We start from the raw sequence: 12,670 nt of genomic DNA, 5'->3' as shown, positions 1-12,670 counted from the left end.
CATGAACACCTAAATAAATAACTGGGAATAAGAACTGCTGCTGCTTTAGTTGACTACTCTTGTAACCTGTGCTATTGAGAACTTTAAACAAATACATTAAGAACAATTAGAAGGCCACTTTTTGTGTTTAACTCACATAGACAAAACGGAAATACATTCCAAATAGCCGTTAAGTTAAGACACTGTTTTGGTACTACTACAAGAAGAAAGACTATCTATAGCAAAGTAAAACAGTGAGAGGGGAACAGAGCACAACAGGTTGCATTACATGCCGTTATTATGGAGAATGTGTAACTAAACGTATAGCTATGTAACAGATCTGTGGCCTGATATGAAGTGAAATTCCAGTCTGAATAAAAACTCACAGAGCAAAACCTTTTTTTTTTTTTCTCCTTAAGAAACATATTGACCAGTATTGCACAGTAGCACAATGTTAATAATATCTGAAACCATTTACTGCTTTCAAATTATTTCTCCAGGTAGGCATTCTCTAAACATCTAGTACCAACTATTTATTAGTTGACATGCACAAAATTTTGCAGAATAAGTTATATCCAATACAGAAACTTTTTCCCCTGAACAATCAGGTAATGTTCAGAATTACACTGTATCTCGTAGCTGTTTGCATGCATAAGTAATGAAATACAGAATCGAGTGTTCCTGTCAGGCAAAAAAGAACTTTTATCAAGTGGAATTAAAATTCTGATTGCACTAAAATCAGTATTTCTGCAATTTTCTCCAATATCATACATATATATAACACACTGTCATCATTCTTACTAAGTTTTTATAAGATTCATTCTTCAGGTTAAATCTTGTCCAGTTTCCAAGGTTACTCGAACACGTCACTTTCCACATTCCTTGTGCCTTAGCCTGTAAGTCTTTTTTTTTTTTTTTTTTTTTTTCCAAAAAAACTGAAGGGAGGCGGCTGGCAGCCATACATGCCCTCTTGATGGGTTTATTCTGCATCACGGCTGCCTTCCAGCCGGGCAGAGTGAAGGCTGAATCCCTGAGGGCTGGGACAGCCCGGTTCAGCCGCCAGCCCTTCGAGGCAACACACCCCTCAGGGCCCTCGCTCCCCCACCCTCGGCTCCACCGCCCCCATCCCGCTCCGGGGCAGCTTCACCTGGGGACAGAAGAACAGAAACAACAGGGCGTGAGGCACTATGAAGGGGACTGGGCTGCACAGGCCGACTCACGGCCCTGACCCGGCCGGGCCCTCACGGACGGCGGCCGCCTCAGGGCTGGGACGGCGCGGCCTGAGGGGCGGCGGGGCCGGATGCACTCCCCCCCGCACCCCGAGCGGTACCTCCTCAGCGCCGGGCTCCTGCGGAGAGGCCGCCGCGGCGGAGGTAGAAGGCAACTCGCCATCCGGGCGGGTGGCGACATCGCCAGGGTCGGTCCCGGTATCCATTTTGTGCGCGGCGGGTACCGGAGCCACTGGGGGAGGGGAGTGGAAAGGCTGAGATGGGGGGGGGCGGCCCCACCGCCCCAAACACCGCGCGGCCCCGCCCCTCCCGCGCGGATCTCGCGATACTTCCCAGAGAGGGGACGGGGCCAGGGGACCCCGTTTCCCGCCGAGCGCTGGTGGTCGCCAGCGCTCGGCGGGAAACGGGGTCCCCTGCTACCTGGGCGGTTGCTGAGGTACTTTTCACGTCCTACTCTGCTATCTCTGTAATCTCCAGAGAGCAGCCAGCCTACGGCTCCTCTGCGAGGGGCAGGATGCTCTCTCCTTCCCTTGTCTTCTCAGACATGAGCCCCTGTGGCCTGTGCACAAGCAGGTAGAGCATGTGGACTCCAGGTCTCCCGTGGAGGAATGAAGCATGGAGGGCTGACAAAAGGATAAGGTGCTGCAGGAGCCAGACTGTAGAACAGAATGGCGTGGGGGGCAGAAAGCTTAATGTTTGCAGTTTTTGGCACTGGTGACGCCCCGCCTGAAATACTGCATCCAGTTTTTGGCCCCTCACTACAGGAAAGACACTGAGATTCTGGAGCAAGTCCAGAGAAGGGCGATGGAGCTGGTGAAGTGTCACAAGTCTTATGAGGAGTGGCTGAGGGAGCTGGCATCGGTTAGCCTAGAGAAAAGGAGGCTGAGGGGAGACCTTATCACTCTCTACAGCTACCTGAAAGGAGGCAGTAGCCAGGTGGGGGTCAGTCTCTTCTCCCAAATAACAGGTGATAGGACAAGAGGAAATGGCCTCAAGTTGCACCAGGGGAGGTTTAGATCGGATATTAGGAAAAATTTCTTCACTGAAAGGGTTATCAAACATTGGAACAGGCTGCCCAGGGTAGTGGTGGAATCGCCATCCCTGGAGGTATTTAAAAGACAGGTAGACATGGTGCTTAGCAATATGGTTTAGTGGTAGTTTTGTCAGCGTTAGGTTGATGGTCAGACTCGATGATCTTAAAGGTCTCTTCCAACCTAGACAATTCTATGATTCTATGATTCATTTTCCTCGGTTCTAAACCCTGTTGTAAACAGCACGTGTGTTTTCCAAGAGGAAATGGCTTCAAGTGGCACCAGGGGATGTTTGGGATGGATATTAATAAAAGTTTCTTCACAGAAAGGGTTATCAAACATTGGAACAGGCTGCCCAGGAAAGTGGAAATACTCACCATCCCTGGAGGTATTTAAAAGACAGGTAGATGTTGAGCATAGGGATGTGGTTTAGTGGTAACTTGGCAGTGCTAGGTTAACGGTTGGACTTGATGATCTTAAAGGTCCCTTCCAACCTAAATGATTCTATGGTTCTATGAAGTTCCCTAGGCTGTATTTGAGAGGGAAAATCATCTCTTAACATCTGCAGGGCTGAGGTACCAGTGGAGTTCACAAAGCAAGGGTAGCTCATGGGAAAACGTATTGTTTTCTTAAGCCACTTGGAATTCAGCAGTGTTTGTGTATCTCATACTAAAAATTACACTAATGAAACCACTCAATTTAGTTACTGTCAATGTGCACATTGCTGACTGTCCACGCAAGATGTTCAGATTCTCAGCTGCTGAGCTGTAACTTTGCTTATACTGCTAAAGGATTCCAGAAGAAGCCTTGAGATGGCAGACTTAAAAAACTGAGAGCTCCAAATCAGCCATTTTACCTGGTGATTACTTACAAAGGCAGAGGAATAGATGAAACTCTAGCCTTGTAGGCAGAATGAGCAATAAAAGCTTTTGCATTCCAGTAAAATCTCAGTAGCTGTTACCAAGATCTTTTTGCATAACTCAACAACTAAGCTAAGCAAATGGGTTTTTGCAGCTCACGTACACTGCATTTAGAAAGACCTCTGAGACCTCTTTTCCATACATACATTGACTTAAATAGGGTGCCATTATGTGAAGAGTAACTGTATGTCTGAACTGTTTCCATGGCTGCCTGATTACTCTGAAATTCAGAATCTAAATTATGGTCCAACATAGAAGATTTAAGCTCTAAAGTCCCCTTTGCCGTGTTGTCAAACAGCTGCAAAACAGTAACCGTGCTGTTCCGAATTATGTAGCACCCTTCTGCGTCTGTTGCATAGTGTGCAACAAAGCAAGGCCCGCAGTGTCTGCATTAGCCCTTCCACACAATTTATTTTTAAAAGCTTTGGGAAGTACCTTTTTCATGGCACAGTTGAGAAGAGTGACATGACCGGTTTTGAAAGAGTACTCCAAATAGCTTTTCCAAGCAAGGCTATCTAGAAAATGAAGCTTACCGTTAGCTATGCAAAAAGTCTCTAAGGTGGGAAAATTCCAGTCTATGATGTCTTTGTTCTTAGCCTTTACGGAAAATAGCTCACTAACCATTTTTAATATTTGACTTTCCTACTCAGTTTCAAATGCTTGTAGCTTCTGTTTATGCAAAACCCTCTCAAGTGTTTGTCACAGCTTGCTTTTTACTTGAAATTCACAGGAACATTACATGCTGTACAAAACAATCAAGCTGCTGCTTTCATGAAAGATCCCCTTTGGATATTTTTTGCTGTGTGCTTGACATTTGCATTTGGCACTTTGCTTAGATGCTCTTAGTTGCTTCTCTTAGACTATGTTGTGTATTCCTGTGGATCCACAGGCCATTGGCTGAAAAAAATCACTTAGTCATACACCAGTATTATCGTATGGTAGTCTAGTTAATTATAAAAAAGGTAACAAAGTGCTTTTTTGTACTTCATATACTATTTTTTGTACACGTATCTTTTCTAATGTATTTGCAAAGTTCTACTGAATTTCTCCAGTTGGTTTGGTTTGGTTTTTTCTTGTGGTTGGGAGGCAGGGGGCTAGTTGTCATGTTAAAGTTGTAGATTTAGGTACTAGGTCTGCCAGACACAATCACCAACAATTAAGAAGGCCCCCTCTGTCCAACTCAGAAAGGTGGCACTTGACATATTGTACGGTGAGAATTATTTTTTCTTGTCAGACACAAAAATAAATTGCATATACTTAGACTCACTGTTAACCACTTCTATGTTTCAGACACTGCTGAAATACGTAAAGAGTTGATGAAATATGGATCCAGGGGCATTTTCATTACTATCCAGGTAAGATTTTTGAGAACTTCGACTGTGGCTACTCAACCTTTCCCAAACAGGGGACTAATTGTAGTGGTCTTAATTTCTCTAGCACAGATATATTTGGTTTTAGTAACTTTTTAAAATAAATCTTAGTGTTATGTGGAATGACTTTATAGGCCAAGTTATTACAAAAACGCCTTTTGTCTGAGTTTGTGTAGATGAGTTGTATTGGTACCTCCTTATGGGTGTGGATGGAGAAATGTTACCAAAAAGCATGCTTAAGAAAGAAACAGTACATGCTGAGAGACAGTGTGTGAAAATCCCCCAAGAACTGATAAGCTTTAGAGACCAGTAGACCTGTTGAATTCACAAGAAGAGATAAAGTCAGTACACCAAGAGTCTGCCAAATCCATACAAGGCCACTGGCACACACAAGCTATAGCTGCTAAATACAAATGAAGCTGACAGGGCTATGTATACACCTGCTGAAAAAAAGAGGAGCCCTTCAATGCCCTTCTGAGCACCTTAGTAAGCACGTGAGTTTGGCTTCCCAACTGCTGCACAAACCAAGTAACTTAGTGTTCATATGCATAATTGAACGATGTGAATGCATCGTGTGGATAGTTATGTGCTGTTAGCAGTAAAAACTTGATCCTGTGGATAAGCACGCTTAAATAATAAAAAGTGTCTTAGATAGCGGCTGTGATTTGTGTCTTCCCTGACTTGAAAATCCAATTTACGAGTGACAGTACCGCTATCAGATGCCACCAGGTGGCGACACCGACTTGTGCTCGTGTGAGGCCGGCTGTGGGAGTCCTGACTTCAAGGTGATTCGGGAGCCTGTGTACTATTTTATTATGAATGCTGCTCAGTCTTGAAACTGATTTGATCAAGAACAGGAAAAAAAGATTATACAGTTTATATTTCTAAACGATCTTTTACTTGCTGTTGTTTAATTACTTCTAGAACTGTGTCATGTCCATTCTATACCTTCCCCCACAATGGCAAAAGTGTTTTGTTAAGAAGCGCCTTGGTAGGAGGTACCATCTGACTTTGGGATCTGTTCACTCCCTTGTGCACATTCAGGAGGCTCTCCATTAAATGCCATAGTCCAAAATCCACACATACTACACTACTCATTTCCGGCTTAAATGTACTAGCGATGAACTTAAACCACAACCGTGTAAAAGATGTTAGCTGTAAGCAATAAACAGCTTTGTAAGCTCAGAAACAAACAGGTTCTGGGAGTAACAGAAGTGCTATCTCTGAGATGTTTGCAAGATGACTTGCATAGTTGCCACCTTTATCTTTGTACTCACATTAGCCTAGCCCAAGTGTGAGCAACCACAATACACTAACCACACGTTATCCTGAGTGCAATGTTACAATCTTGCTTAAAATGCTTATATCAAATGTTGCTATTTAAATATTGCTTATATTAAATACTTCTGTTTTCATCTCAATTGTTACCTGGTTCAGAGTTTCACAGTTGCCTTGGTTAAAAGCTCTCCCTAGGCTTTTTCTGGTGTTCATGCAGGCTCCTATGAATGTGTCAGGGGTTTCCTTGTATCTTCTTTGTCTTGTTTCATGGTGTTCCTGCCTCTTACATCTCTTCTAAAATGTAGTTTGCAACACAGCCAATCTAACAGCAGTCTGAAAATGGTGGTCTTGCCACCCTTCTCCAGGTGGAGTCTCGCTGTGTACTCTCCTGTGCGAGCAGTGCCATTCATCCTAACATAAGGTGAGCAACATCTGCAAGGCTGACCCAACAGAAAACTATTTCCCATCTTTTATAATTTTCCTACTGGTTTAATGCTCTAAACAGACTTGCAGACTGGTCATAAAAATGCCAGAAGTGATACAAGGAAAGCAGTGGGAGGAGTTCATAGCTAGGGGCAGGAAGGAGAGCAAGGCCTCCCTTCCAGCAACGGCTGGCTGCTGGGATATGAGTAAACCCCAACTAACTCCGCACCCTGGCACATAACCAAGCTTCATCTACCACCACTATCTTTGTCTCTCGGTTCTCAAGTCAACTCACAAGGTGAAAGCCTGCCACCACACATCTCCTGTGCAGTTTTACTTATGTTCTGTAGTTTAACATGTGCCTCCTATTGTTTAAGTTGTCTTAACCATTTATCTGCTCCCTCATTTGGCCTAAGCTAAAGGAGAACATTGTATGGAGAAGCTGTTTTCCAAATCTAGGAAGGACTGCTTTCAGTGAAAAAACGACTGGTGTTTGTGAATTCTGATGCCTGGCTGGAGGGGCTTGTTTGACAGAGAAGCCATCTCTGCCAGTTTCTGTTATTACGTCTTCTGTTGCTAAGAATTCAGAAATGCTGCCTCCATCAGTGGTTATGTCCTTACAAGTAACTTTGGTTATGTCCAGCAGCACAATTCTGTGTGTTCTCATACTTACCTGTGCAGCCCTGTTTCATCCAGATCCATATTTCATAGGTTCCCTTCCACAGTTTATCCTCTTTAGGGCTCTAGATTTTTTCCTTCCTTGTAGGATTAGAAAGAAACCTAGGCCTCCTCCTCCAGAGCTTACAATATAGAAACTACTTCTAAAATGAGCTCTTGGTTTATGCGTCACTCCTTTGTAGCACAGTTTTTGCTGAAGATGTCATTTCCGAGGATGTCCACTGCTGCAGGGCTTTGTGGCCATTGAGCAGATAAGAGCGGTCCAGCCACCGCATGACGTAGTTCATGGCTACAAACAAGTGATTACCTGATTCTGCCTCAGCTGGAGGCACAAGGACATCCAAGCAATGCACTCTAATAGGCTTGACATTAGGTATTCTTTAAAAAGGGGCTTTGGGGGGCTTGGGGTTTTTTTGTTGGTGGTTTTGGTTGTGGTTTGTTTTTTGGTTGGTTTTTGTTGGGGTTTTTTTGGTGCAGGATTGATATTCATGCATCAGCTTTGTGTACCAAGTTTTCATTTTACCTAACAGTCTCTGAAGTTGCCATTAGGGTTTGGAAATGCAAGACCTCATTCAGCATTGAAAACTATAACAAAATAGCTAATGTATCCTTTGTAGCTGGTTCAAAGAGCTGATAGTTGTACAAATAGTCATTGTTTTTTTCCCATCTTCTCTGCAATGTTGCATTTTTAGTTCCAGGTTTTAGCAACTAAAGCTTTACTGTGGTACTGCAAAGGCTTCTAATATGGCTGCATTTCCCAAACACACAATTTTTTTGCTAAACGTTTTTTCACTTGGTATCCGCATTTTTTGTGTCTGTGTGTTCATTTTCTCAGTGGGAGAGCCAGGAACTTTTACAGTTTGGTAAATTACAAAAGTGAGAAGACTGTCATCTCTTCATGGATGTGATGAGCTAGGTTTATGTGATCACATTAGAATGTGTTAATTTACTGAGCCTCATCAGGAACTTACTGCGATGATACCTTAATTGCCTATATGGGTACCTTTAATTGTTTGCAACTTTGAAATTGAACATAGTGGCTCCTTCCGTGTTTCTGTGTTTCTGACCCCTTGCACTGTTACTGGTGTTTCTGCAGGTGAGCGGTGGGTTAGTTCAAGGTTCCAAAAAGCAAAAATCAAGCCCAACAAAGAGAATTACTAGTATTTTTCTCAGCTCAGCACAGCAAAACAGCGCAACTGCCCACACACTCAAGGGGGCAGTGCCAATACAGCAGGGAAACAGATACATGGCAAGATGGAGGGTGGGATTGCTGCCACACTAATTTGTATCAGTTTAAGCTACCATAAAGCAGACTTTATTAAACAATGTTACAATTGTGTATTCTGTGGTGATCTCCAGATTTTGCCCACCTACAAACAATGATGTCATGGAGATTTCACAATAATCAGGGATTCCTTTGGAGGTCACACAATAATTCCTGATGTAATAAGCTATGACTTTGCCAAAACCTGGAGCGTTGTGTCAAGAGAGCTCCTGACCAGAAGAGACTAGTTTTGTTGAAAGTGAAAAGCATTTTAAAAGTGATTTTAGATCAAAGCAAAAGCTGTCAAAAGAGGTTTTTCCAGCTGAAATAAATCTGAAGCATACTTCGCTGCTTACTGCAATGGCATCCTTTTCTCCTCTAGACTATGCAGTGATATTGCAAAATTGAAAACCTGTAAATAACCTGCCCATAACGGAGACAGAATTTTACAAAATTTTGAATATCTGTGAGTATACAGGAAGCAGGCCACTGCAGTATAGCCTTTAACTCTTTAATGATGGGTGAAATTCTTCACAAATTCTATGCTCAAAATAAATTTTCTCTTTCTTAAGCCAAAGCCTGTTTCCGTGGGTTTGATTTCACACTGTTATCCCTAAGCTCATCACAAACTATTTGTAAATGTAACAGTTCTTGTTCAAAGGTTTTAGCATGCACCAGGATTTCCCTTAAATGCAGGAAAAGTGCAGAAGAGCACTGTAAAGTACTGCCTCCATTAGCCTTGCAAACATGGCAAATGCGTTGCGTAAGCCAAAAGCCATCACTACAGTTGCCACAGGCTTTATCCTGCTGTGAAAATACTTTTAATCCTGTCCTTTTTATCCATTTTTACTTGCCGGCATCCACTCGCTGTGGAAAACTAGAGTGAACGTATTATATTTTCTAGAGCACTATCCATTTCTGGTGAAGAAGCTGTTAAACTACAGTAGCTGGTTTTAGTTTATCCTAGTCCACATCATAGAATCTGTTTCTGCCTTTCCCCTCACTCCCCCATTTTTTTGCTATTTTGCTTCCCTAACTGCCTGGGCCTTCTTTCTTCCTCATCCTGTAATGATTCTTCCTTTTTTTGTAACAGTCTCAAACACACAGCCGCCATCAAAACAATTCTTCCTTTCCTGCGCTTACATTCTTCACAGAGGGCAACCTTTTACATACATCATTCAGAAATCTGGTATGTTTGCTGTAATACCCTCTGTTCAATCATAATTACATAAAGTAGTATTTCATTTTTCCTTCAATTACCTAGAAGGGGAGGGTGTCTCTTTCAACTTTTTTGCCATCTGCATGAAAATTTCTCACAAAACACAAAGTAACATGTATGGTTCCTATAACTCTCAGTAACATGTTTTTGGGCAACATAGAGAACAGAGTCAGACAATATCCTGCATTAATTTTCCTGTGTTCATTTTCTCATCGCTCTGGAGTGTTCTCTGGTCTCAGTAAGAATTTTTTAGGGAACCCATCCTGTGCTTCATGATGAGCCTTCCACATTTATGAGTCTGAAAACAGACAGGTAGATTTTTTTCACTTAAACATAAAACTACAGACTTCTTTTTCCATCTGTTTCTGCGGGCATCCCTGAGACCTTTCTTTAAGCTTCACATCCAAACTTCAGGCTGCTCCAGATAGTTTGGTGTAAACTGGTTTCAGCAAATCCTCACTTTGAGGAATTAAAATTAAAATTTTAAAATATTTATTTGCTGTTTCTGATTTGGAAGGGGCATGTTATAATCTTGATGTCAAGTAGATTATTTTGGATTTCTGGCTGTTACAGGTTTGACTGTCATATCACCAGAATCCGTCAGCTGTGCACAGGTAAATTCCTCCAAATTGCCATATAAAGTTAATATAGTTATATATGAAAAAGGAAGTAGATTTTTCTTAGCTTCTAAGAGTAATTAAGACAGTTAGAAAAGAAATTTTGGCTCTTTAAATAAGCCGTTTTCTCTACCTTTTTATCTCCTCCCTCAGCCACAAGAATTATTTGGCAACCTTGAGGATCCATTGATAAAATTACCCCACAAGGAAATCATCAGAAAAGGGTTGACACCAATGCATATGTAGAGTAAGAGCCACAACTTTCTTGACCAGCTATGTAGATGTCATTGGATTGTTTACTAGTCTGCAAACAGGCTGAAAAATAGCAAAAGTGCAATTTTTAATGTGTTCCTCCCTGGATGACAGAGAAGAGAGAAGCCTATCTTCTGGCAAAAGTGCCAGGCCAGAGGTTTGCACCAAAATGGGGCTCTGCTTGTTACCACCCCCACTTCAGAAAAAGGCAGTTGTACATTTGAAATAGATACGCTATTCAGCAGAATGCCAGCTCTTCCACCAATTACTTTCCTGAACAGGAGGCTTTCCTATGAGATGCTGGGTGTCTGCTGCTCTTTCCCAGAGGAGATTGATGCCAGAGGGCATTGGTCTGTTTTCTGAAATGGATTGACAGAGTTCTCCATATGTGTCATGAGAGCTTTTGGTAAAATTAGATTCTGCCCTGTCCATAACAATAAAGGCCATACCCACATGCAGCTTACATAGTTCATATGCTTCCTGGAGCAAAACCACAGCAACGTTCAACTGTCTGTTTTCTTTTTTTATTTTCACAGTGGATCCTGCTTCAAAAGCAGGTATCTGACCGTTGGGTCCTGCTGCCACTGAGAGCCTCTGGGTGACCAAGGACGCGGCCCAGTTCAGGCAGAATATATTCATCAGCTAAGCAGTATAGTGCAGACACGGTCAGCATCCTTCTATGCCAGTGGTCAGGCTCCAATTTTTGTAGTTAATTGTTTAAACAACAGCAAATGGTGTTGCTCTGATGATCTGTGTGCTTTCCTCTATTAGTCCTGATTTGTATGGTGAGGACAGGCTACTGGAAGGAAGAGAAGGGGTTGAATTATCCCCTGTGACTTTGCTGAATTTGTCCTTGTGAATGGGAAGAAAGTGAAATATTTGTCTGCAGGGGGGAGCAGAGTGGTAACTGTCAGGAACAGCTGGAACATATATACTGTGTCACATCTTTTTGTGGTACTGGGCTTTTCTGCTTGCTGTGGGAATGCCGCAGAGGCATGTTAGCATTTTGCTGAGTAAGTGTGGTGCAAGCTCCATATGTAAACACGGATCAGTCACTAGATGAGAGAAAAGGGCTGTTCTCCCAGGGCTAGGGCTGCCTTTTGCATGGACCTCAACCTTCACAACCCCTGCAGGGTTTTGTAAATTAAATGTGGGGCTATATTCTGGGAAAAATATATGCTTGTGGGAATGTCAGTCCAGATAACTCCCATATCTCCTCCTGCTTTGATACCTATAAATTTGTGAACGAAATAAATCCTCCTGATTTTTCCCATCCTCTCCATCCCAATTATTATTCTGTCCACAGGGGAGCAAGGACTTGCACTGCTCTCATTATTAACACCACCACCACCAGTTGCTCTGCAACATGGAAATGGACAAGCTTAAATAGCACACTTGCTTCTTTAAATCAGTTGCCTGTAGGGTCATGAAGGAATTTCCCATCAAATGCAATTAGCAAGTTCATTCTCTTCTGTTTTGTTAACAGTCAAGTGTTGTTTTTCTCTGAAACATCAGTAGCCTAAGTTAGGAAAGGAGAGGAGTAGACCAGTACTTTCATGACGAGCAGAGAATTCCTCTTAGGTATGTGGGTGATGTGGCCAAACTGATCATGCTTACTCTGACCTTTGCTAGTGGCACATATGACATTAGTCTGGTGAGAACAAACACTCTGACATAGAATCATAGAATCATAGAATCATAGGGTTGGAAGGGACCTCTGGAGATCATCTAGTCCAACCCCCCTGCCAGAGCAGGGTCGCCTAGAGCAGGTTACACAGGAACATGTCCAGGCGGGTTTTGAATGTCTCCAGAGTTGGAGACTCCACCACCTCTCTGGGCAGCCTGTTCCAGTGCTCTGCCACCCTCAGGGTAAAGAAGTTCCTCCTCATGTTTAGGTGGAACTTCCTATGCTCAAGTTTGTGCCCATTGCCTCTTGTCCTGTCCCCGGGCACCACTGAAAAGAGCCTGGCCCCATCCTCCTGACACCCACCCTTTAAGTATTTATAAGCGTTGATAAGGTCACCCCTCAGGCGTCTTTTTTCCAGACTGAAGAGACCCAAATCCCTCAGCCTTTCCTCATAAGAGAGGTGTTCCAGTCCCCCAATCATCTTTGTAGCCCTCTGCTGCACCCTCTCCAGCAGTTCCCTGTCCCTCTTGAACCGGGGAGCCCAGAACTGGACACAGTACTCCAGGTGCGGCCTCACCAAGGCAGAGTAGAGGGGGAGGATGACCTCCCTCGACCTGCTGGCCACGCTCTTCTTGATGCATCCCAGGATGCCATTGGCCTTCTTGGCCACAAGGGCACATTGCTGGCTCATGGTCATCCTGTTGTCCACCAGGACTCCCAGGTCTCTTTCCACAGAGCTGCTCTCCAGCAGGTCAGCACCCAACCTGTACTGGTGCATGGGGT

The 12,670-nt window shown here is 43.3% G+C and overlaps 1 protein-coding gene across 4 annotated transcripts in view; it reads right to left on the bottom strand.

Moving 5' to 3' along the window:
• The window catches only part of SMARCA1 (SNF2 related chromatin remodeling ATPase 1), a 34,359-nt gene extending 32,845 nt beyond the window's left edge, over positions 1-1,514 (bottom strand). The window contains exon 1 of one of the 4 annotated variants that reach the window (XM_074602135.1): positions 1,310-1,514. In XM_074602135.1, the coding sequence (XP_074458236.1) occupies positions 1,310-1,414 (105 nt within the window). In that variant the 5' untranslated portion in view covers positions 1,415-1,514. Of the gene's footprint in view, positions 1-780; positions 1,104-1,309 lie in introns of those variants that run through there. The other 3 variants (XM_074602133.1, XM_074602136.1, XM_074602134.1) reach the window with 3 other exon arrangements.
• Between the last annotated feature and the right edge of the window lie 11,156 nt (positions 1,515-12,670).

The sequence above is a fragment of the Larus michahellis genome, chromosome 9 (assembly GCF_964199755.1).
Source record: "Larus michahellis chromosome 9, bLarMic1.1, whole genome shotgun sequence".
Lineage (NCBI taxonomy): Eukaryota > Metazoa > Chordata > Aves > Charadriiformes > Laridae > Larus > Larus michahellis.
The sequence above is the reverse complement of the archived record's forward strand: the minus strand, read 5'-3'. Positions and strand labels throughout refer to the sequence as shown.